General features: G+C 44.9%; 1 protein-coding gene across 1 annotated transcript in view; it reads right to left on the bottom strand.

Annotated features, from left to right (window-relative positions):
• Kif3b (kinesin family member 3B) overlaps window positions 1–24,269 on the bottom strand; it is a 48,222-nt gene that overhangs the window by 10,557 nt on the left and 13,396 nt on the right. Inside the window, exons 2-5 of the mRNA XM_070007036.1 lie at window positions 5,645–7,108; window positions 2,648–2,749; window positions 2,098–2,220; window positions 1,877–1,995 (exon numbers count right to left, since the gene is read on the bottom strand). Of these exons, the coding sequence (XP_069863137.1) occupies window positions 1,877–1,995; window positions 2,098–2,220; window positions 2,648–2,749; window positions 5,645–7,048 (1,748 nt within the window). The 5' untranslated portion in view covers window positions 7,049–7,108. The remainder of the gene's footprint in view (window positions 1–1,876; window positions 1,996–2,097; window positions 2,221–2,647; window positions 2,750–5,644; window positions 7,109–24,269) is intronic.

Genomic DNA, 24,269 nt, shown 5'->3' with positions numbered 1-24,269 from the left:
GAGGCAAGACTATAAATTTGAGGCTAGCCTGGAACCCACATCAAGACCCTGAATGAATGACTGAATGAATAAATCAAACTAGGCAACTAGTTTGCATCTCTCCACAGTGGTGACCATTCCCATCTCTGCAACCATGCTTCCAAACCTCAGAAAGGATATAAGCCCAAAGGGTGTTACTATGAGACACAGAACAAATACCACAGAGGTATAGGGTACATAGAAGTCCAGACTGATTCACTGTTTATTCAAAAGATACAAAAAAGATATAGGGCTGGAGGCATAGAGCAAGTGGTAGAGTGCTTGCCTAGAAGTAGAAAAGATCTGCCAGGCACGGGTGGCTCACGCCTGTAATCCTAGCTACTCAGGTTAGCTGAGATCTGAGCATTGCGGTTCAAAGCCAGCACGGTTCAAAGCCAGCACGGTCAGGAAAGTCTGTGAAACTCTTATCTCTAATAAACCACCAGAAAACCAGAAGTGGGGCTGTAGCTCAAGTGGTAGAGCACTAGCCTTGAGCTGAAGAGCTGAGGGACAGCACTCAAGCCCAGCAGAATTCAAGACCCATTACTGACAAAAAAAAAAAAAAAAAAAATGTAGAAAACATCTGAGTTCTGCCAGCCCAGGCAGAAAAGTCCATGAGACTCTTATCTCCACCAGCAAAAAGCAGAGGGGGGGGGCGGGGAAGGAGGTAGAAGAGAAGGGGGGCGGGGAAGGAGGTAGAAGAGAAGGAGGAGGAAGAAAATCTCAGCCAGAACTTGGTGGTTCACCCCTATAATCCTAGCTACTCAGGAAGTTGAGATCTGAGGATCACAGTTCAAAGCCAACATGGCCAGAAAAGTCTGTGAGACTCTTACCTCCAATTTGATTAACTACCAAAAAAGCGAGAAGTGCAGCTGTGGTTCACAAGTGGTAGAGAGCTACCATGAATACAAAAGCTTAGGAACATCACCCAGGCCCTAAATTCAAGCCCTAAGACTGGTGAAAAAGAAAATCTTGCCCAGATCTCAGATGTCCAAAGGTTCTCAAAGCGTACCTGAATCTAGTGCACTTGACTGTCCATTAGACCACTCAGAAAAATTTCACAAGAAGTGGAGCTGTGGCTCAAGTGGTAGAGCACTCGCCTTGAGCTGAGGAGCTCAGGGACAGGGCCTAAGCCCAGAGTTCAAGCCCCATGACCGACCAAAAAAAAAAAAAGAAAGAAAGAAAGAAAGTAGAATGGAAGTGGGATACTGGCAGTTCTCACCTATAATCCTAGCTACTCAGGAGGCTGAGATCTGAGGATCATGGCTTGAAGCCAGCCTGGACAGAAAAGTCCATGAGACTATTACCTCCAACACCACCAGAAAACAAAAAGTAGCGCTGTGCCTCAAAGTGGTAGAGCAGTATCCTTGAGCAAACAAGCTCAGGACAGCACCCAGGCACCAAACAACAGGGGGAACATAACAGTATAGAAGAGAACTCGGTCACATCCTAGAGACAACTTTCTCAGGTATAAACAGAAGACAGGCCGGGCGCTGGTGGCTCACGCCTGTAATCCTAGCTACTCAGGAGGCTGAGATCTGAGGATCGCGGTTCAAAGCCAGCCCGGGCAGGTGAGACCATGAGACTCCTATCTCCAATAAACCACCAGAAAACCAGAAGTGGCGCTGTAGCTCAAGTGGTAGAGCGCTCGCCTTGAGCTGAAGAGCTGAGGGACAGCGCCCAGGCCCAGAGTTCAAGCCCCACGACCGACAAAAAAAAAAAAAAAACAGAAGACAGTAAGGTGGTATAAGGTAAGTTGGCAAGAAGTGGACAGAGGACTTGTCCCCAAGGAGGTTTCTTGATAAATAAGGCCAGAGATCCAGCAGTGGCTGGAGGCTATGCAAGGTGCAGCACTTACTTGAGCTTTAGCTCCCGGGTGAGCTCATTCTGAGTCTGCTCCAGCTCTTGGCGCTCCTTGATGTGTTCTTCTTGGAGGTCGTGGATCTCAGCTTTCACTGCCTGAAGCTTGGAGAAGAGCTGGAACCGGGGAGAGGCAGGTGAAGAGAGGCCATCAAAGAACAGGGCTCTCCCTTGCTTCTAGGACTCAAGGCACCTTGCCTGGCCTCCATCCTTTCCTACCTTTTTGAGTTTTTTAGTTTTGATGTCCACCTCTTGCTGCAATGAGCTATATGTCTCTTTAAGTTCCAGGGTCTCCTCATCTCGACTTTCCATCTGTTGCTGGATTTCTCTTTCTCGACGTTTCTGAGCAATATCACAAAATTCATCAGCTTGCTTAGAGACTATGCCAGTATAAGAGTAGGGGGCTGGGCTGGGAAGGTGGCTCAGTGGTAGAGCACTCGTCTTGCATGCTCAAGGCCCTGGGTTCAATTCCTCAGCACCACATAAGCAAAAAGAAAAAAGCCGGAAGTGGCGCTGTGGCTCAAGTGGTAGAGTGCTAGCCTTGAGCTGAAGAGCTGAGGGACAGCGCCCAGGCCCAGAGTTCAGGCCCCATGACCGGACCCAAAAAAAAAAAAAAAAAAAAAGAGTAGGGGCTAGGTGATCCCAGTTAGTCTCCAGCTAGCATGAAGCCGACACACATCACAACTCCATTCTCTTGGAGGACAGTCATATACCACAGAGATCAGCTGGGTGGCCCGCCCATTCTCCCCAGATAAAAATGCAAAATTACCTGCTCTGCAATTTCCTGCCGTTTCTGCTCCAGGATTTTCTGCTGTTCATTTGTATGGTCTACTATATTTTTTCCTCCAACAAGCAGTTTACTCTCCATGGCCTGAGTGAGAAACAAAGTAAATCCATCTTGTGACTGATCTCCCTCAGAGCCTAAGTTCTCACTAGGGAGTTGAGGAAGATAAAGAGCTCAGAATTGGCTGGATGTGGTAGCACACACCTGTGGTCCCGCCAAACCAAGGCTGAGGGAGGAGGATTGTGAGTTAAAGGCCAGACTGGGCTATATAAAAACACTGTCTCAAAAATACATAGCCAGGCACTGATGGCACACACCTATAATACCAGCTACTCAGGAAGTTGAGATCTAAGGATCACGGTTCAAAGCCAGCCCGGGCTGGAAAGTTCAAGAGATTCTTTTTATTTTTTTAACCGTATTCTTTTTTGGTCTTTCTTTCTTTTTTGGTACTGGGGAAATACCCAGAAACCTGCACTTGCTAGGGTAGCACTTTGCCACTGAGTTACATCCTTATCTCCAATAAACTAACCCCAAAAACCTGGAAGTAGTACCATGGTTCAAGTGGTAAACAAATAGCCAAGTGCCAGTGGCTTACGCCTATAATCCTAACTACTCAAAAGGCTGATATTTAAGGATCAAGATTCAAAGTCAACCCAGGCAGGAAAGTCTGTGAGACTCCTATCTCCAATTAGGGAGGAGAAAGGAGGGGAAAAGAGGGGAGAATAACTGGAAGAGAAGAGTAACTGAGCCTAGAACTGTGGTTTATGCCTACAATCCTAGCTACTACGGAGGCTAAAACCAAGAGGACCATGGTTAGAAGCCAGTGTGGGCAGAAAAATCTGTGAGACTTCTCTAATTAACAAATAAAATGCTAAACTGTAGGCATGACTCGGTGGAGACTTGCCAACTATAAAGCTGAGTCAGAGCTCAAGTCCCTCAGTTAAACTCCTAGTTTAGACCCTGAGTTTAGTCTCCAGTACTCAAAACAAACAAAAACTGGGTAGCTGGTGGCATAGTTTAAGTGACAGAGTGCTTGCCTAGCAGACAAGATAACCCGGACTCAATCTCCAGAATAATATAGAAAGAAAAAAAAGACACATTAACTGTGGCCCTGCTGCTATCTTTAAGTCTATCCTTTGAGGCTGTTTCCAAAACAAAGGACTAGATTACCAATCACCCCATATATATCCCCTCCATCTCTAAAAGTCTCATGTTCTGTGATTTTAAGAAAGAAAGAATGTCATTTTCCCAAAGACAAAGCACCTGAGAGGCAGTATGGCCTGTGGCAATGCTGAATCCAGCCACAGGAGGCCTCTGTGAGTTCCCCAAACACCCTAGGTGGTGCAGACAGCTTGGGAGTTCCTGGCCTTGGATAATAGCTTTGACTCTAAAAACTGGCATGCAAATCAAACACACAAATCAAGTATGGGCACACCAGTTACACTTGCAGTAGGGGAGTGAGAAAGTCTGAAGTGGCAAGACATAAAGGTATCCAACAGTGTTCACAGTGGGGTCATTGTATTGTTTGCTTATTTTGAGTACTGGGTCTAGAGCTTGCCACAGTTCTCTACCACCTAAGCCATATCCTCAGTTCTTTTGCTTTTAGGTTGTTTTTTCTGATATGGTCAAATGGTTCCAGGGGCTGGCCTCAAACCTTGATCCTCCTATCTCTACCTCCCAAGCAGCTGGGATTACAAGCATATACCACCATACCCAGCTCACATGGGGTCTTCTATTGTTATTTTTAAATAGTTATGCAAGGGGGCTATCATTTTATATGTACATTTTTATTCCATGAGGTCTTAAAAGTTAAGTGGAAAGTACTTTCAAAGTGTTAAGATATCTGGCTCCCCAGAGAAATAACACATAACTCTGTGACAAGACTATAAAGCTACAGAGAAGTCTCATGTAACACAGGTAGGGGACAAGAGACAACTTGTCACCTTTTTTTTTTGGTCAGTTGTGGGGCTTGAACTCAGGGCCTGGGCACTGTCCCTGAGCTTCTTTTGCTCAAGTCTAGCACTCTACCACTTGAGCCTCAGTGCCACGTCTGGCTTTTTCTGTTTATGTGGTATTGAAAAATTGACCCCAGGGCTTCATGCATGCTAGGCAAGCCCTCTACCACTAAGCCACATTCCCAGCCCCAACTTGTCACTTTTAAATTAATAAATATAGATACATTTTAATGCAGAAACCAAAGTTTGCATGAATTCATGAAGAACACAACAACTCAAAAGACTTCTGGCTTGTGGTCAGCAGTGGCCATCCAGACCTTCAGGGTCACTTCTCTCCTCTGCCATTAAAGCCTAGCTGGTTACCGGTGGCTCATACCTGTAATCCTAGCTACTCAGGAGGCTAAGATCTAAGGATCAAAGTTAGAAGTCAGCCCAGGCAAAAAAGTCCATGAGGCTCTTATAGCCAATAAAACTACTCAAAAAAGCCGGAAGTGGTGCTGTGGCTCAAGTGGTAGAGCTTTTGCTCGCTTTGAGCAAAATAAGCGCAGGGACAGCACCCAGGCCCAGAGTTCAAGCTCCAGGACTGCTCCCTGCCCTCTGCCCCCCTTCTTGCCTCCCCCCCCCAAAAAAATCCAATGGCAGTCCAGAGTCCAGTTACCCCAGGACACAATCACTGCTGCCAGAAAGAAAACACAAAACCAGGAGCATCTCCACACTCTAAATACTGTTCTGCCTACCACTGAGCCACCTGTTTGGGGGTGTTTTTTGTTTTGTTTTGTTTTGTTTTTGCCAATCCTGGGGCTTGTACTCAGGGCCTGGGCACTGTCCCTGAACCTCTCTGTGCTCAAGGCTAGCACTCTATTACTTGAGCCACATTTCCAGAATTTTCTGTTTATGTGGTACGGAGGGATCAAACCCAGAGTTTCATGCATATGAGGCAAGTACTGTACCACTAAGCCATACTCCTGTACCATGTTTTGATAGAAGAAAGGCACTGACAGTGTAGAGGGCCCAAGGAAGGGCATACCTTGATTTTGGCGCCCAGCATCTCAGCAGCATCCTTCTCCCGCCGAAGGTCCTCCATCTTTTTCTCCTTCTCCTTCAGCAGTCTCATCTTCTCCTCTGCTACCAAGCTGTGGTCCTCTACAATAGCCCGCTTCTCAATCTCCAGTTTTTCTTGCTGTTCCCGCCAGTAATCATCCTTATCATCCCCTTCCTCCTCACCCTCTTCTCCCTCCTCCTCCTCCTCTTCCCCACCCCCACCACTGCCACCACCTTCCCTCCGCTTCTCTCGCCTCTTCCGCTTGCCAATGGAGCGTTTTTCCAGCTGGGCCTTGAGCCGAGCAATTTCTTCCTGGAATTCTCGAAGGAGGGCATCCTTTGGGTCCTCATTGACCCTAGGCTTGTTCTTAATGTTTTTGGCACGGTTGGCATATCTCAGGGTGGTCAGGGTCTCTTCTACATTGTAAGAGGCAGGCCCCACATTGGCGACCATCACAGTCTTGGCATTGCCACCAAGGGAATCTTGGAGAAGCCTGGTGAGCTTTGAGTCTCGATAGGGAATATGAGTGCTTTTGCCGTCTACCAAGGCAGAGATGACGTTCCCCAAAGCCGAAAGGGACAGGTTGATCTTGGTGGCTTCTTTCAGTCTTTCCCCTTGGGCACCAGTCTTGGCTTGCCGTTCACTGCCAGCAAGATCTACCAGGTTCAGTTTCCCTACACGGATATGGTTTTCCCCATCGAGGCCTACCTCGCTGCATTCAATGGTGATAACAAAGATGGCATGAGAGCGGGAGCTATGCTCATTCATGTTGGTCGCACCTACAGATCGGTTCTGGTTCCCTACATTCATCACATGCTCAATCTCTTTGACGCTCTTGGTGACAAAGGAAGACAGGTCTTTGACATATACTCCAGTGTCAGGCCTCTCTTTGAGTTCGAGCCGTTTAGTCTGGTCCTTTGAGAGCAGGTCCCGAATCTCCTCCTGGTAGATCTCTAAGTAAGAAGCCCTGACCAGGTACTGCTGATTCTGTGACCGAGAGATGTGAGTGAAGATATGGTCAAATGAGTTGGGGATAACCCCTCTTTTTTCAGGGTCACCACGGACTCCTTCCATTGTGTAAGTTTTCCCAGTCCCCGTTTGTCCATAGGCAAAAATGGTCCCATTGAAACCCTGCAGTACGGAGTCCACAAGTGGTCGGAAGGTCTCATCATAGAGTTCAAACTGCTTGGCATTCCAGTCATAGACTGCATCAAAGGTGAAGGTTTTGGGCATCTCATGGGCAGTGCCTTTGGGGTTCTTCACAGACACCTGTCCCAGCTTCACGTCTACATCCACCACCTTGTCATAAGAAGCGGCCTTTTCCTTGCCATTCATGGGCCGGCAGCGGACCACCACCCGGACTGACTCTGAGCTTTTGAGTTTTGACATGATGAACTTGGAGGGCAGTCTTTAGGGCTAGAATCCAAAGCAGCTCGGGATGCTAAAGCCCTACAAAAATTTAAAAAAGCCAAAACAGTAAGTATAGGGGCAACTGATAGCGGCTGACACACACAAGTCATCTTTGCTTGCTAACTTTCCAAAAGCCAAATTAATGACTTTCCAACACTATTTCCTCATGGGATCTTAACTCCAGTCTACCTAAACTGTTTAGCCTGTCTTCCCATCAATCGACACTTAGTATTTGTTATTCTACAGATGGAGGCAACTGGAAATCTTTTTTTAAAACTTGGGTTAGCCAGGCACTGGTGGCACAAACCTATAATCCCAGCTATTCAGGAGGCTGAGATCTGAAAATCATGGTTCAAAACCAGCTCAAGCAGGAAAGTCTGTGAGACTCTTTTATGTCCAATTAACCATCAGAAAACCCCAAGTGGAGCTGTGGCTCAAAGTGGTAGAGTGCTAGCCTTCAGTGAAAAAGCTCAGGGTCAGTGCTCAGGCTTCAAGTTCAAGCTCCACAACCAACAAAACAAACAAACAAAAAACTTGGGTAATTTTTTTTAACTCTTTTTTTCCTTTTTGCCAGTCCTAGGCTTGAACTCAGGTATGGGCACTGTCCCTGAGCTTCTTTTGCTCAATGCTAGCACTCTACCACTTGAGCCACAGCTCTGCTTCCTCCTTTTTTGGTAACTTACTGAAGATAAGTCTCATGGACTTTCCTAGCTGGGCTAGCTTCAAACATGATCCCAGATCTTCGCCTCCTGAGTAGCTGAGATTATAGGTGTGGGGCATTAGCACCCAGCTAGCCTGGGTAGTTTTGTGTGTGCTGGTCCTGGGGCTTGAAGTCAGGGCCTGGGTACTATCCCTGAGCTTTTTTGCTCAAGGATAGCACTCTACTAGTTGAGACGTAGCTCTATTTCAACTTTTTGTGTGTATGTGTATGGTAGGTTATTGGAGATAAGAGTCAGACTTTTTTTTTTTTTTTTTTGCTGAGTGTGGTGGCTCACGTCTGTAATCCTAGCTACTCAGGAGGCTGAGATCTGAGGATCAAAGTTCAAAGCCAGCCCCGGCAAGAAAGTCCATGAGACTTTATCTCCAATAAAAACCACTCAGAAAACCAGAAGTGGCGCTGTGGCTCAAGTGGTAGAGCGCTAGCCTTGAGCTGAAGAGCTGAGGGACAATGCCTAGGCCCAGAGTTCAAGCCCCATAACCAACAACAAAAAAAAAAAGAGAGTGAGTCAGAATTTCTGCTTGGGTTGACTTCGAACAGTGATCCTCAGATCTTAGCCTCCAAAGTAACTATGAGTTATGGTGGCATGAGCCTCCAAAGCTGGATGATCTTACATCCTTGGAAGAAAACAATTCAAAACTATCACAACTGACAACTGTCTCCTATAAAGACATAAAATAGTTGGTTATTTGTTGTGGCATCTGTTGTGGTATCAATACTGTGGACAATTCCAATCTCCAAAATGGGAAGCCTGCACAATTATTAAAAAGAATATGATAAGCTTAACATGATTCTATCCCAAAATATGTTATTAAGGGAAAAAAGCAGGTGAGGAACAGTGTTTATCTAGCAGTAAGAAGGGGTACGAGTTGTCTAGCATGTGTGGTGAGCACTGGTGTAAATTATGGACTCAGTAGCTAGGTTACAGGCATGAATCACCATGCCAAGCTGGGAACTTTTCTAAACAGGCAATTCAGGTGGTTCCTGATTCAAAAGGCCCTTTGGAGACAGATCTTTCTCCCTTACCTGTTCTCTAGCCACTCACTTCCCTGCCCACAGGCAAGTATTCTCAGATTTTTTTTTTTTTTTTGTCGGTCGTGGGGCTTGAACTCTGGGCCTGGGCGCTGTCCCTCAGCTCTTCAGCTCAAGGCTAGCGCTCTACCACTTGGGCTACAGTGCCACTTCCGGTTTTCTGGTGGTTTATTGGAGATAGGAGTCTCACGGTCTCTCCTGCCCGGGCTGGCTTTGAACCGCGATCCTCAGATCTCAGCCTCCTGAGTAGCTAGGATTACAGGCGTTGAGCCACCAGCGCCCGGCTGTATTCTCAGATTTTTGATCCTCCTGAGACAGTTGATACATAACAAGTAAGTACCTGCTCATCCCTCCTTTTACACAGGCATGTATGCAGTCCTCTAGGGCGCTGTATATACCTTTTTATTTCTCACTATAACCTATCTTGGAGTTTGCTCTCTCAATAAATAGAGCTACCTTATTCTTTACAATAGCAGGATACCTGCGGTGGGAGCATGCATCATAATTAATTTAATATCTATGCTACAGATGCACTTCAGCTTGCTCTGATATTATACTGTGAAAACCTTAGGTTGCATTATCATTTCATATGTGGGAAAGTATATTTGGAAAAACTAAATTCCTAGAAATTGAATTTCTGAACCAAAAGATATATACATTTATAGTTGGTTGTCGTAGCATGCACCTACAATCCCAGTGACCTGGGAGACAAGGTAGGAGTGTCACAGATTCAAGGCCAGCCTAGGCAATGTTTTCAAGACTATTTCAAAAACAAAATAAAGGGCCTAGCATGGTGGCTCATGTCTGTAATCCCAGCTACTTGGGAAGCACATATAAAAACCATGCTTTGAGGATAACCCAGATTAAAAAAAAAAAAGTTAGCATAATCTCATTTCAACAAACAAGCTGGTTCATATACCTGTAATCCCAGCATCAGGAAAGCATAGGTAAGAGACTTAAAACCCAAGGCTCACCTCAGCCAAAAAACTTGAAACCCTATAAAAAGAAATTACAAAAGCAGAAAGGGCTGGGGCATGGCTTGAAGGGGTAAAATATTTGCCTAGTAAGCCCCAGGGTCCTGAATTCAAACCGTACTATCAAAAAAATAAAAACAAAAACAAAAATGAAGCGAGGCACGAGTGGCTCACATCTGTAATCCTAGCTACTCAGGAAGCTGAGATCTAAAGATTTCAGTTTGAAGCTAGCCGAGGCAGGAAAGTCTGAGAGACTCCGATCTCCGATTAATCATAGAAAAAGTTGGAAATAGCACTATGGCTCATGTGGTAGGTGCTAACCTTGAACAAAAAGGAGCTCAGTAGCCAAGTCCAGAGTTAGAGCCCCAGAATGGGGGAACACACACACACACACACACACACACACACACACACACACACACACACACACACACACACACACACACACACACACACACACACACACACACACACACACACACACACACACACACACACACACACACACACACACACACACACACACACACACGGTAGGAGCGTAGTTCAAGAGTTAAAGAGTACTTACCTAACAAATGTGAGAAATGTGAGATGTGAGGCCTTGGTTTCAATCTCCCAGTAGGAGGAGGAGGAAAAAAAGCTTTATCCAAAATGACTTCAAGAGCTATTGCAGAGATTACAGCTAAAGCCAAATTTTGCCCATTCAACATCTCTAGAGTAACATTTTCCATTGTTTCATTTATAGCCACAATCTTTAAAAAAAATCTGAGATGTACATATCTAACTGATATTAAGAACTAAATCTTAGGCCAGTAAAAAAGCAAGATCAACAACAAAGTATGCACAAGGCAATTCTTCTTTCATCACCTTGTAGATACAATCAGAATTTGCAAGATAGGAAGAAAGATCCAGATGTTAGAATGGTTCACTTTAATTTGGAGGGAAATGGTCCTTACAGCTATGTCTAATGCCCTGCCTGTCTCTCCATTTCTGCCTAAGCTGGTCTGGATGTAAAAGGAAACCCCATCCTGCCAGCCTTGTTCAGAAGACCTCAGGTACAAGGGATGGAAGCCAGGCAAGATCGCATACTAGCAGAGAGAAAGGCTCGGGCTGAAGGGCAGGCCAGTGGAGACAACCTGCATCACAAGCTCTGCACAGCCAAGCTTTTGCTTTTGCCTAGTGAAATTGTGCCCTCTCCTCCCGCATTCCTATGCAATCAGGCTTTTACCTAGTGAAATTGGGGGTGGGGAAGGGCTCTGTTTTATTAAAACATCTCCAAAGCTAGATGCTGGTGGTTCACACCTAGCTACTTAAGAGGCTGAGATCTGAAGATCACAGTTTGAAGCCAGCCTAGGCAGAAAAGTCCCATGAGATTCTTACCTCCAATTAACCACCAGAAAACTGGAAGTGGCGCTGTGGCTCAAAGTGGTAGGATACTAGCCTTGAGTAAAAAGAACTCCAAGGGACATTGCCCAGGCCCTGAGTTCAAGCCTCACGACCAACAAAATAAATAAATAAATAAACCTTCAGAGCAAGCTGACTTCCAGGCTCAAAAATGTATGGTTTTGAGCTCTCCAAAATGTTATAAAAACAAAGGAATGCCGAGCGCCAGTGGCTCACTCCTATAATACTAGCTACTCAGGAGACTGAGATCTGAGGATCACAGTTCAAAGCCAGCCTGGGCAGTAAAGTCCATGAGACTCTTTTTTTTTTTTTTTTTTTTTTTTTTTTTTTTTTTTTTTTTTTTTTGTCGGTCGTGGGGCTTGAACTCTGGGCTTGGGCGCTGTCCCTCAGCTCTTCAGCTCAAGGCGAGCGCTCTACCACTTGAGCTATAGCGCCACTTCCGGTTTTCTGGTGGTTTATTGGAGATAGGAGTCTCATGGTCTCTCCTGCCCGGGCTGGCTTTGAACCGCGATCCTCAGATCTCAGCCTCCTGAGTAGCTAGGATTACAGGCGTGAGCCACCAGCGCCCGGCTCCATGAGACTCTTATCTCCAATAAAACACTAGAAAAACGGAAGTGGTGCTGTGGCTCAAGCGGTAGAGCAGTTGCCTTGAGCTGAAAAGCACAGGGACAGCGGCCAAGCCCAGAGGTTCAAGCCCCACCACTGACAAAAAAAAAAAAAGGAATGATAATGATCTACATTAATCTTCAAAATGGTTAAAAAGGAAGGACATCCTATAGCATGAGTTCTCTTAATTAAATCTCCCCAACTCTGAACATGGAACACATTTCTCTTCTGAACTCATCCAGCTACACTGAACTAGTCATATATTATTGATATTTTATTTCAGGAAGATAGACTAATTTAATTTCCTGCCACCAGGACTTATAACCTTGTTCTGGGCACTCCTTGATGAAGAATTTTCTTAGAAAGATGCCCTGATGCTTTTCCTTTATTACCTTCTTAGTAATAGTTGCAGGCCTAGTTGCAGAGTGATAGGTCATTAACTCTCAGTACTGCTGGGAAACAAGGAACCACAGAGCCGGGCGCTGGTGGCTCACGCCTGTAATCCTAGCTAATCAGGAGGCTGAGATCTGAGGATCGCGGTTCAAAGCCAGCCCGGGCAGGAGAGACCGTGAGACTCCTATCTCCAATAAACCACCAGAAAACCGGAAGTGGCGCTGTAGCTCAAGTGGTAGAGCGCTCGCCCTGAGCTGAAGAGCTGAAGGACAGCACCCAGGCCCAGAGTTCAAGCCCCACGACCGACAAAAAAAAAAAAAAAAAAAACAAGGAACCACAGGTCAGAAGCTCATTCATTGCCTGCTTGCTGAATGAACCCCTTTCCTGGGGAACTCACCATAAGATGATACACCCACTGTCTCAACTGCAGAGGGCATCAACTCATGGTAGCTATGCTCTTCATGGTTCTCCAACTCTCTCGTGTCTGAGTTCTTCCATCCTCACCTTCACTGGCCTGTCATGGAGCTTCACCTCAAAGTCTAGAGCTAGGTATGGACTGGGTTCTCAGAAACAACTGGTTTCTTACAGAGATTCTAAGACAGAGGTCACAAAATGATCATACTCAATCTGAAACCAAGTGTTTGTTTTTGTGTTTGTTTATGGTGCTAGAGATGAACACCAGGCTTTGCGCATGCTAGGCAAGCGAGTCAACCAATGGGTTATAGCACCAGCACTCTGCACATAACTTTTTTTTTTTAAATTGTATTTTATTTTATTTGAGAACATACGGTACAGAGGGGCTACAATTACATGGGCAGGATAATGCATACATTTCTTACCAAGCATTGCAGCCTCCTCCTTTGTTTACCCTTCACTTCCCTTCCCTGCCTCCCCCCTCCCTGCACATAACTTTTTACGGGACTGTGTAGTATTAAAAAAAAAACAAAAAAAAAACCAAAGTAAGCTAGCACCAGTTGCTCAAGCCTGTAATCCTAGCTACTCAAGAGGCTGAGATCTGAGAATCATGGTTCAAAGCCAGCCCAGGAGGGGAAGTCCCCATGAGACTCTTTTTTTTTTTGTCGATTGTGGGGCTTGAACTCAGGTGGGCATTGTCTCTCAACTTTTTAGCCCAAGGCTCTACCACTTGAGCCACAGCGCAACTTCCAGTTTTCTCATGGTTAACTGGAGAGAAGAGTCTCACAGACATTTCTGCTCAAGCTAGCTTTGAAACATGATCCTCAGATCTCAGCCTCCTGAGTAGCTAGGATTACAGGTGTGAGCCACCAGCGCTTGGCCTGTGAGACTCTTATCTCCAATTAACCACCAGCAAACCAGAAGTGGTGCTGTGGCTCAAGTGATAGAGCACTACCTTGAGCTGAAGAGCTCGGGGCAGTGCTCAGGCTCAAAGCTCAAGCCCCACAACCGACCAAAACAAACAAGGTGAACTGGGCACCAGTGGCTCATGCCTGTAATCCTAGCTACTCAAGGCACAAAGATCTGATGATTCAAAGCCAGCTTTGGCTTTGAGACTCAGGAGGCTCTTATCTCCAATTGGTTGAGTACTAGCCTTGAGCACAAAAGCTCAGGGACAGTACCCAGACCCAGAGTTCAAGCCCTTAAACTAGCAGAAAAAAAAAAAAAAGTGAGCCAGACACCCATGGCTCACATCTGTAATCCTAGCTACTCAGGAGGCTAAGATCTGAGGATCACAGCTCAAAGCCTGCCTGGGCAGGAAAGTCTGCCAAACTCTTATCTCCACTAAACCACCAAAAAGTCAAGAGTGAAGCTGTGGCTCAAGTAGTTCTAACCTTGAGCAAAAGAAGCTCAGGGACACTGCCAGGGCCCTGAATTCAAGCCCCAGGACCTGCACAAAAAAAAAAAAAAAAAAACCCAAGGTGAGATTCAGTGGTAGAACACCATACTGAGCATGTGTACATCCCCAGGGTTCAATCTCTAGCATCAAAAGCAAAACAGTAGGGCTGGGAAGGTAGCTCATTGCCTCGAATGCATGAGGCCTTGGGTTCAATTCCTCAGCACCACATAAGCAGAAAGTGGCGCTGTGGCTCAAGTGGTAGAGCGCTAACCTTGAGCTTAAGAGTTGAGGGACAGTACCCAGGCCCAGAGTTCAGGCCCCATGACTGACAAAAAACAATTAAAAAAAAAAAAACATCATGGGCTAGGAATGTGGCTTAGTTGTAAAGTGCTTGCCTTGCATGCATGAAGCCCTGGGTTTAATTCCTCAGTACCATATAAACAGAAAAAGCCAGAAATGGCGCTGTAGCTCAAGTGGTAGAGTGCTAGCTTTGAGCAAAAGAATCTTGGGAATGATACCTAGGCCGAGTTCAGTCCCCAGAACTGGCCAAAAAAAAAAAACCAAAAAAACAGGCAGGAGCTGGTGGCTCATGCCTGTAATCCTAGCTACTTAGGAGGCTGAGATCTGAGGATCCTGGTTAGAAGCCAGCCTGGGGCAGATTCCTATCTCCAATAAACTATACAGAAAAAGCCAAGAGTGGCGCTGTAGCCTTGAGCACAGAGAGGCTCAGAGACAGAGCTCAGAGACAGAGCCCAGGTCCAGGACTTAAAGGGGTGTTGATGGGACTCTCAGCAGTCTCTACTTCCATATACATGCCCATCCTAATGAAAACCTTTGCATGATGTTCACAAGGAAACACAGGCAAAGATGCTTCCTACAGCATCCCATGGTCTTTCCTGCTTGGGCTAGCTTAGAACTGTGATCCTCAGATTTCAGTCTCCTGAGTAGCTAGGATAATTGGCGTACCCTGCTAGTGAAGCTTTTCAAATGACATTTTCTAAGACTCTGTGATGACAAGGAAAATAACTATAAGTGAAAAAGCAGTTTAAAAACTGGGATGACTTAAATGCAATCACAATCAAACAGCAGTAGAGGGCCACACATGATTTCCCTCTGCACATCCAGTTTCCCTATTTTCCAATCCCCTTTAATAAATATGAGGCATCTTCGACAGGCAGGGGTCAGAGGCATTTGGAAATACCCCAGAAGCAGCCCCCCAAGAAGGAGAAATCTGCAGGCACAGGGAGAGCATTCTAATGGGTCTCTAATCAATGCACTCAAAAGCAAAATCCTCTAACATCAGACCAAGCACCTGCCTGGCCCAGAGTTCTACCTGAGCCATGAAAAAGCACCGTAACACTTGAGCAAGAAGATAAAAACAGCTATTTGAGCTCAAGGGTGTATACAGGCTTCCCCCAGGGGAAGCTGGTGTTTTCCTCTGTATCCACCACATCACCATCAACACTAGTCTCTTCTGTAACCTTTCCTAATTGCTTAACAAGTACAATTCTGGGTCTCTGTCTCATAATATCCAGATATCACAGTGAGATTTATGAACTTTTAAAAACAAAATTTCTAACCAGTGTGGTGGTGCAGTTGGGAGGCTGAAATGGGAGGTTCACTTGAGTCCAGTTTAGGCAACATAGTGAGATACCATTTCAAAAAAAAAAAATGAAGTGCGGATAGGTATGGTGGTACATGCTTATAATCCCAACACTCAGCCAGGCGCCGGTGGCTCATGCCTGTAATCCTAATTACTCAGGAGGCCGAGATCTGAGGATCGCAGTTCAAAGCCAGCCCCAGTAGGAAAGTTTATGAGATTTTTATCTCCAAAAAACAAAAAAAACAAAAAACTCAGAAAACTGGAAGTGGCACTGTGGCACTGTGAGCTGAAGAGCTGAGGGACAGTGCCCAGGCCCAGAGTTCAAGCCCCATGACAAAAAAAAAAAAAATCCCAACACTCTGGAAAGTACAGGTCAATTGCAAGTTTGAGGTCAGCCTGGGCCCCTTTCAGAAACCCAATCTGGGGAATAAGCAAGAGATAACAACAAAGGTTGTTAGATAAAACTGGTTTCCCTAAAAGAACTGGGTGGCTAAGGGCAAAGGGTAAGAGAAAAACTTTTTGTTATATATCAATCTTGCTTATTTATGTATTCATTTATGTATGTATGTATATATGTATGTATGTATTTACATATGTATGTTAGAGGTGGTCCTAGGGCATGAATTCAGAGCCTGGGGGCTGTCCCTGAGCTTATTTACTCAAGCAAAAGAAGCTCAGGGATAGTGCCTACGCCCTGAGTTCAAGCCCCAGGACTGGCAAAGAAAGAAAAAGACAAAGACAAAGATGAAGAAAAAGAAAAGCCCAAGCTAACACTCCACCACTTGAACCATAGCTCCACTTCTGGCTTTTGGGTGGTTAATTAGAAAAAAAAAAAAAAAAAAAGCCTCCATCCTCTGATCTCAGCCTCCTGAGTAGTTCGGGTTACAAGCATGAGCCACCGGTGCATTGCTGTTGTTATAAACCTTTTTATATTTCTTAAATTTTGAATCATATAAATAATCAAAACATGTTAGACTGGTTTTTTTTGTTTTTTTTTGCCAGTCATGGGGCCTGAGCTCTGGGCCTGGGTGCTGTCCCTCAGCTCTTCAGCTCAAGGCTAGCACTCTACCACTTGAGCCACAGTGCAACTTCTGGCTTTTTCTGCTTATGTGGTGCTGAGGAATTGAACCCAGGGCCTCTTGCATGCAAGGCAAGCACTCTACCACTGAGCCGACTGGTTTTAAAAAAGGGACAAAAAGACATGAAAGCTGGCGCTAATGTCTCATGTCTGCTATCTTAGCTATTCAGAAAGCTGAGATCTGAGCATTGCAGTTCAAAGCCAGCAGCAAAGTCCCTGAGACTCTTATCTGCAATCAACAAGTAAAAAACACAAGTGGAGCTGTAGTCCAAGTGGCAGAGTGCCAGCCTTGAGTAGAAAAAACTCAAGGCAGGGTTGGGCATGTGGCTTAGTGGTAGAGTGCTTACCTAGCATGCATGAAGCCCTGGGTTCAATTCCTCAGTACCACATACACAGAAAAAGCCGGAAGTAGCGCTGTGGCTCAAGCAGTAGAGTTCTAGCGTTCAGCAAAAGAAGCTCAGGAATAGTGCTCAGGCCCTAAGTTCAAACCCCAGGACCGGTAAAGAAAGAAAAAGAAAAAAGCCCAAGGACAGTGCCAGGACCCCAAGTTTAAGCTGCAGTACCAGGACCAAGAAAAAAAGCGTGAAGTTTTGTGGAATTGAATAAAATATGTGTTAAAACTAATTTTTCCAGCCAGGAAAGCCAGTGGCTCACACCTGCAATCCTAGCTATTCAGGAGGTAAAGATCTGAGGATTGTGGTTCAAAGCTAGCCCCTCCAGGAAAGTCTGTGAGACTCTCATTTCCAATTAACCACCAGAACACCAGAAGTGGCACTGTGGCTCAAAGTGGTAGAGTGCTAGCTTTGAGTGAAAAAGCTCTGAGACAGTGCCCAGGCTCTCAGTTCAAGCCTCAGGACTAACAAAAATAAATAAATAAATAAATAAAACTCATTTTCCCATGTCATATGTCCATAAGTAAAAAATGATAAAAATGTTTACACTCATGAAGAGGGCTCCAGGAGTACAACCTCACGGAGAAGCTTCACAAAAGAGCCTCTGCAAGGTCCACTGAAAGCCACTTTGAACTTCATAATGTCATTGTGGCAAGTCATGCAAGCTCGGCTCCTAAAGGCATTCAGAGCAAAGTCACTAAGTGACAGACTAACAAAACATATTCTGCTCTTACCAGACACTATAGCACAGTCTTTTAGCCCAAACCTGCCAGAAACCCTGAGCCTCCCAAGTGCTAGGATTACAACTAATACAAGTTGGTTTCTTCTTTTTTTTTGTTGGGGGGAGGGGGGTCCGGTCATGGGGCCTGAACTCTGGTCCTGGGCACTGTCCCTCAGCTCTTCGGCTCAAGGCTAGGGCTCTACCACTTGAGCCACAGCGCCACTTCCGGCTTTTTTCTTTTTTTGCTTATGTGGTGCTGAGGAATCGAACCCAGGGCCTCATGCATGCAATGCAAGCGCTCTACCACTGAGCCACCTTCCCAGCCCACAATTTGGTTTCTTCTATAACAAGAAGTTAGTAATAACAGCTACCTTGAAGAACTGTCCTAAGGAAAAAGTAAGCTACTAAATGTTGAGTACTTTGCCTAGTATAGGCATACAGTAAATACTGAGAGAACACACGCAGTATTGATCTTTGGGGCGTAAGCTTGCAACTGCATTTTTTTTTGGTTTGTTTTTCTTTCTTTGGACATTTGGACAGGTAAGAAATTAATTGAGGTGAGAAAAAGCAACAAACTTTTTTCCCTTTGAGAAAGAAGACTATCACCTTGATTTTAGCTTATGTCTTAGGAAGGTAGGCTAGTTCTTGGAAAGAAACCTAAAAAGGTCACAGATAAGCAATGTGGCTTAGTGGTAGAGAGTGCTTGCTTAGCATGCATGAAGCCCTGGGTTTGATTCTGCAGTACCACATAAACAGAAAAAGCCAGAAGTGGTGCTGTGACTCAAGTGATAGAATGCTTGCCTTGAGCACAAAGAGGCTCAAGGACAGTGCCCAGGCCCTGAGTTCAAGCCCAGGACCAGAATAAAAAAAAAAAAAAAAGAGAAATGCCAGCCATTGTCTGGTGCTGGTGGCTCACACCTATAATCCTAGCTACTCATGAGGCTGAAATCTGAAGATCACAGTTCTAAGCCAGCCAAAAGAAAAGTCCCTGTGAAACACTTATCTCCCATTAACCACTCAAAAACCAGAAGTGGCACTGTGTGTGACAACCCTGAACACAAAGAGGCTCAAGGACAGTGCCCAGACCCTGAGGAGTTCAAGCCCCACAACCAACAACAAAATGCCAGCCATGAATTCAACTTGGCCCAAACAGGCAAACAAAGAAAGCAGTTAATAAGGAAAAATGACAGAAATCCCTTTTGATATTCAATTGTGTGACATTCATAAATTTCATAAAAGTGTATTCAGTTTGTAGGCCAACACCCATTCAGAATCAACTCAGGTTCCAGTTTATTGTGGCTGATAGTTTACTCAAAGTGTATCAAAAGCTTAACAAGTAGTAGTCCACTTTTAATCCTCAAAATCACATTATGAGGAAGGCAGACATTAGCCTCATTTTAAAAATAGGACTCAGAGGCTCAGAGAAATTAATTGGTCAAGGTCACACATTATGGAAGATAAAACATTTTAAAACAGGTTTCGGGGGGCACCCAAAGCTCATGGCCATAACTTTAGCTACTCAGAAAGCTGAGCTCTGAATATTGTAGCACAAAGCCAGCAGGGACAGAAAAGTCCATGAGACTCTTATCTCTAATTAACCACCAAAAAGTGAAGGTATGGCTTAAGTGGCAGAGTGATAGCCTTGATAAAAAGAATCTCAGGGACAGTACTTTGGCCCTAAATTCAAGCCCCAGGACCAGCACCAAAAAAAAAAAAAAGCTAAGGAATAGTGCTAAGGCCCAGAGTTCAAGCTCCAATACTGATAAATAAATAAAACAGCCAGGTGCTGGTAGCTCACATCTATAATCCTAACTACTCAGGAAGCTGAAATCTAATTAACATGGTTCAGGAAAGTCTAATTAGCCCATTCAGGAAAGTCTAAGAGATTCTTGTCTCCAATTAACCACCAAAAAGCCAAAAGTGGAGCTGTGGCTCAAGTGGCAAAACACTATCCTTATGCAGAAAAGCTCAGGGACAGCACCCAGGCCCCTCAGTACAAGCCCAAGTCCAGGAAAGAAAGAAAGAAGGGAAGAAAGAAAGAAAGAAAGAAAGAAAGAGAGAGAGAGAGAGAGAGAGAGAGAGAGAGAGAGAGAAAGGAAGGAAGGAAGGAAGGAAGGAAGGAAGGAAGGAAGGAAGGAGAAAGAAAGAAAGAAACAAACAAACAAAGAAACAAACAAACAAAAACAAGTTTATCTCATTTAAAAAACCAAAATAGGGGGGCTGGGAAGGTAGCTCAGTGGTAGAATGCATGCCTTGCAAGCATGAGGCCCTGGGTTCGATTCCTCAGCACCACATAAACAGAAAAAGCCAGAAGTGGCGCTGTGGCTCCAGTGGTAGAGTGCTAGCCTTGAGCTGAAGAGATGAGGGACAGCACCCAGACCCAGAGTTCAGGCCCCATGTCTGGCCAAAAAAAAAAAAAAACAAAATAGGGCTGGGAAGGTGGCTCAGTGGTAGAGTGCTTGCCTCCCATGCATGAGGTCCTTAGTTCAATTCCTCAGTATCACATAAACAGAAAAAGCCAGAAGTGGCGCTTTGGCTCAAGTGGTAGAGTGCTAGCCTTGAGCTGAAGAACTAAGGGGCAGTGCCCAGGCCCAGAGTCAAAAAATTTTTTTTTAATTTAAAAAACTTTAAAAAAAACCATTGCTGAATGTGGTGTTACGCAAGCATTTGGGAAACTGTAATCCTGGCCTTCGGGAGGCCAATGCAGGAGGACGTTTAGTTGGAGAACAGGCTAGGCAACACACATTGGCAAGGTATTAGGAAGGAAGGAAGGAGTGAGGGAGGGCAGGCAATTTAAGCTGTACATCAGAGTACACAGTGAACAAAAACATCTTCCCTAATAAGAGATATCTGACATATATACAAGCATGAATATACCTGCATTATTCCCCCTCTATACTTCAGGAGAAAAAAACCAACTCAGGTGAAGTATACTATACATTATTCTATGAAGTGTTAGAGAAAATTCACTTTTTTTTTTTTTTTTTTGATAGTTGTGGGGCTTGAACTCTGGGACTGGGTGCTGTCTGAACTCTTCAACTCAAGTCAAGCGCTCTACCACTTGAGCCACAGCACCACTTCCGGTTTTCGAGTGGTTAATTGGAGAGAAGAGACTCATGTTTTCCTGCCTCAGGCTGGCTTTGATCCTCGATCCTCAGATCTCAGCCTCCTGAGTAGCTAGGATTACAGGCATGAGCCACTGGTGCTCAGCCAAAAAGGCATTTTTTTAAAGGGAAGTTTTAGCCAGGCACTGGTGGCTCACACTTGTAATCCTAGCTACTCAGGAGATTGAGATCTGAGGATCGCAGTTCAAAGCCAGCCAGGGCAGGAAAGTCCTGAGACTCTCATTTCCAATTAACCACTAGAAAACCGGAAGTAGTGCTGTGACTCCAGTGGTAAGTGCTCACCTTGACCTGAAGAGCTCAGGGACAGCGCCCAAGCCCAGAGTTCAAGTCCCACGACGGACAAAAAAAAAAAGTGCCTTCTATGGCTGAGAATGTGGCTTAGTGGTAGAGTGCTTGCCTAGCATGCATGAAGCTCTGGGTTCCATTCCTCAGTACCACATAAACAGAAAAAGCCAGAAATGGTACTATGGCTCAAGTGGTAGGGTGCTAGCCTTGAGCAAAAAGAAGCTCAGGGACAGTGCCCAGGCCCTGAGTTCAAGCTCTAGAACTGGCAAAAAAAAAAAAAGTGCCTTCTGACTATATATACATTAGAGAAAACGCCTCCCCTTTAAAAATACCTGGCTAAGTGCCACAGTGTGGTTGTCTCACAGTGTACTCTGCCTGTTCCCTTTTGAGTGATTTCTGATCCTTTCCCCCACTTTTGCCAATAGCACTACAGTAATGTAGGCCTGGACACACACCTTCAGGGCAGGTGGGAGTATTTGGCAGGTTCCATTTCTAAGAGGTGAGAACACTACACACTACACACTACATACTACACACTACACACATTTCTTCTGGACAGAAGGCAGCACCCTGCCCCTTTGCCAGGCTGCACCATCTGCCCTACTGCCTACAGTGCACCTCTTTGAACTCCCCACTAAGCTATGAACCTGGACCAGCCTTTCTGCCAGGAAATTCTCCTTCTATGTGCCAATACAGGAAAGAAAAGAAGTTGCTTCTTGACTAAAAATTTACACCCTGACTCAACTGGCTGAGAGTCAAGTGAAACTTGCAGCCATTTTGGATCTTGATTCATTATAAACCAAGTTTTAAAAAGATGCATGACCATCAAGATCTGAACACTAGCTATTAGGTGAAGGGAATTGTTATTCTTTTAGTTGTGAAAATGTTTTACTCCTAAGAGAAGGCTCTTATCTTTTAGAGATAAAAGTATTTTCAGATTAAGTTATATGCTGTCTGGGATCTGTTTTAAAATAATCAGGGGTGGAGTAGAGTAGACTGGAACAAGGACTTTGATGTGCCAATAAGTGCTGGAGTGTGTTAATGGGTTCATGGGTCATTATACTACTCTACTTTTATGCTACAGATCTTCCAAAATGGAAGGGGGATCACTCTCTGACCAATATCAAGGTCATTAAAACTGTTTTTAACTAATTAAACACACACAGCACATTATACAAGCCAGGTATGATAGAACATGCCTGTAAGCCCAGCACTGGGTAGGTTTAGGTAGGAAAATCATAAGTTCAAGGACAACCTAGGCTACTCAGAGCCTGTCTCAAAAAATAATAATGTGGGGCACTGGTGCCTCTCACCTGTAATCCTAGCTACTAAGTAGGCTAAGATCTAAGGATCGCAGTTCAGAGCCAGCCTAGGCAGGAAAGTCCATGAGACTTTATCTCCAATAAACCACCAGAAAACCAGAAGTGGCGCTGTGGCTCAAAGTGGTAGAGAGCTCACCTTGAGCTGAAGAGCTGAGGGACAGTGCCCAGGCCCAGAGTTCAAGCCCTATGACCAAAAAATAAATAAGTAAATACATAATAATAATGATAAAAAAAGAAACTCCACAATATATAAAATTTGCCCTCTCAATCTTTTTTAGCTTTCTCTTGAGACAAGGGTTTTACTCTGCTGCCCAGGCTAATCTCAAACTCCAGGTCTCAAGCAAGGCTCACTCCACAGTCTCGTAGAAGTTGGGATTATAGGTGTGTGCAACCATGCCTAGCTACCCTTTTAATCACTTTAAAGTATACAATTAGACAATGCTAATTATATTCACATCAAGGCTGGGTGCAGTGGTACATGTCTAAAGTGCTAGCTACTCAGAAGAAAAAGGTAGGAAAACTGCTTGAACCTGCTTGTTCAAAACCAGCATTGACAAGAGTGAAATCCAACCTCAAGGAGAAAGAAACAAGCCAACAACAAAAAAATACTGCCCCCCCCCTCCGCAAAGAAAACAAAAAACAAAAATCCAATAAGCTGTCTACCTGGGTACAAAGTCTCATGGCCTTTTTTCCATATCAGCAAAATCCAATCAATTGTCCCCTGATGACTTTTTCCATATCCACCCCACTTGTTCTATTCTTTAGTCAGGTTTTTCTTCAAATACACTTTCTTTTAACATAAATTATTATAAAAAGAAATGTATCAGAGTCAGGCACTGGTGGCTCACACCTGTAATCCAATCTACTCAGGAGGCTGAGATCTGAGGATCCCAGTTCAAAGCCAGCCTGGGCAGGAAAGTCCATGAGAATCTTCTTCCCAATTAACTACCAGAAAACCAGAAGTGGTGTTGTGGCTCAAGTGGTAGAGCACTAGTTGTAGGCTTCAACTCTGGGCCTGGGCACCATCCTTCAGCTCTATCAGCTCAAGGCGAGCCCTTTACTACTTGAGCCACAGCGCCACTTCCAGTTTTCTGGTGGTTTATTGGAGATGTGAGTCTCAAAGACTTCCTGCCTGGGTTGGCTTTGAACCATGACTCTCAGATCTCAGCCTCCTGCATAGTTAGGATCAGAGGCCTGAGCCAACAACACCCAGCAGAGCACTAGGCTTGAGCTGAAGAGCTGAGGGACAGCACCCAGGCCCAGAGTTCAGACCTCACGACCGACAAAAAAAAAAAAAAAAAAAAAAAGAGCTGGGCTTCTATTGTATGCCTGTCCCATGTACTAAGCCTTTCTTTGCCCTTCACCATATGTGGTACCTAGAACCCCAGTTTCATATTATTAATTTCTAGCTAGACACTGTAGCTTACCTTTGGCCTGGGGCTTGGTTTCTCTCAGAAAAGGAACCTAGCAGCAGAAACATTGGTGGCTTATGTCTGAAATCCTAGCTACCCCAGAGGCTGAGATCTGAGGATCGTGGTTCAAAGCCAGCCCAGGCAGGAAAGTCCGTGAGACTCATCTCTAATTAACCACCAGAAAACTGGAAGTGGTGTTGTGGCCCAAGTGGTAGAGCACTTACTTGAGCTGAAGAGCTGAGAGACAGTACCTAGGCCCAGAGTTCAAGCCCTAAAACAGACAAAAAAAAAAAAAAAAAAGAAGCCAAAAATGGCTCAAAGT

Source organism: Dipodomys merriami, unplaced genomic scaffold, assembly GCF_024711535.1.
Source record: "Dipodomys merriami isolate MVZ:Mamm:240054 unplaced genomic scaffold, mDipMer1.0.p SCAF_7, whole genome shotgun sequence".
NCBI lineage: Eukaryota > Metazoa > Chordata > Mammalia > Rodentia > Heteromyidae > Dipodomys > Dipodomys merriami.
The sequence above is the reverse complement of the archived record's forward strand: the minus strand, read 5'-3'. Positions and strand labels throughout refer to the sequence as shown.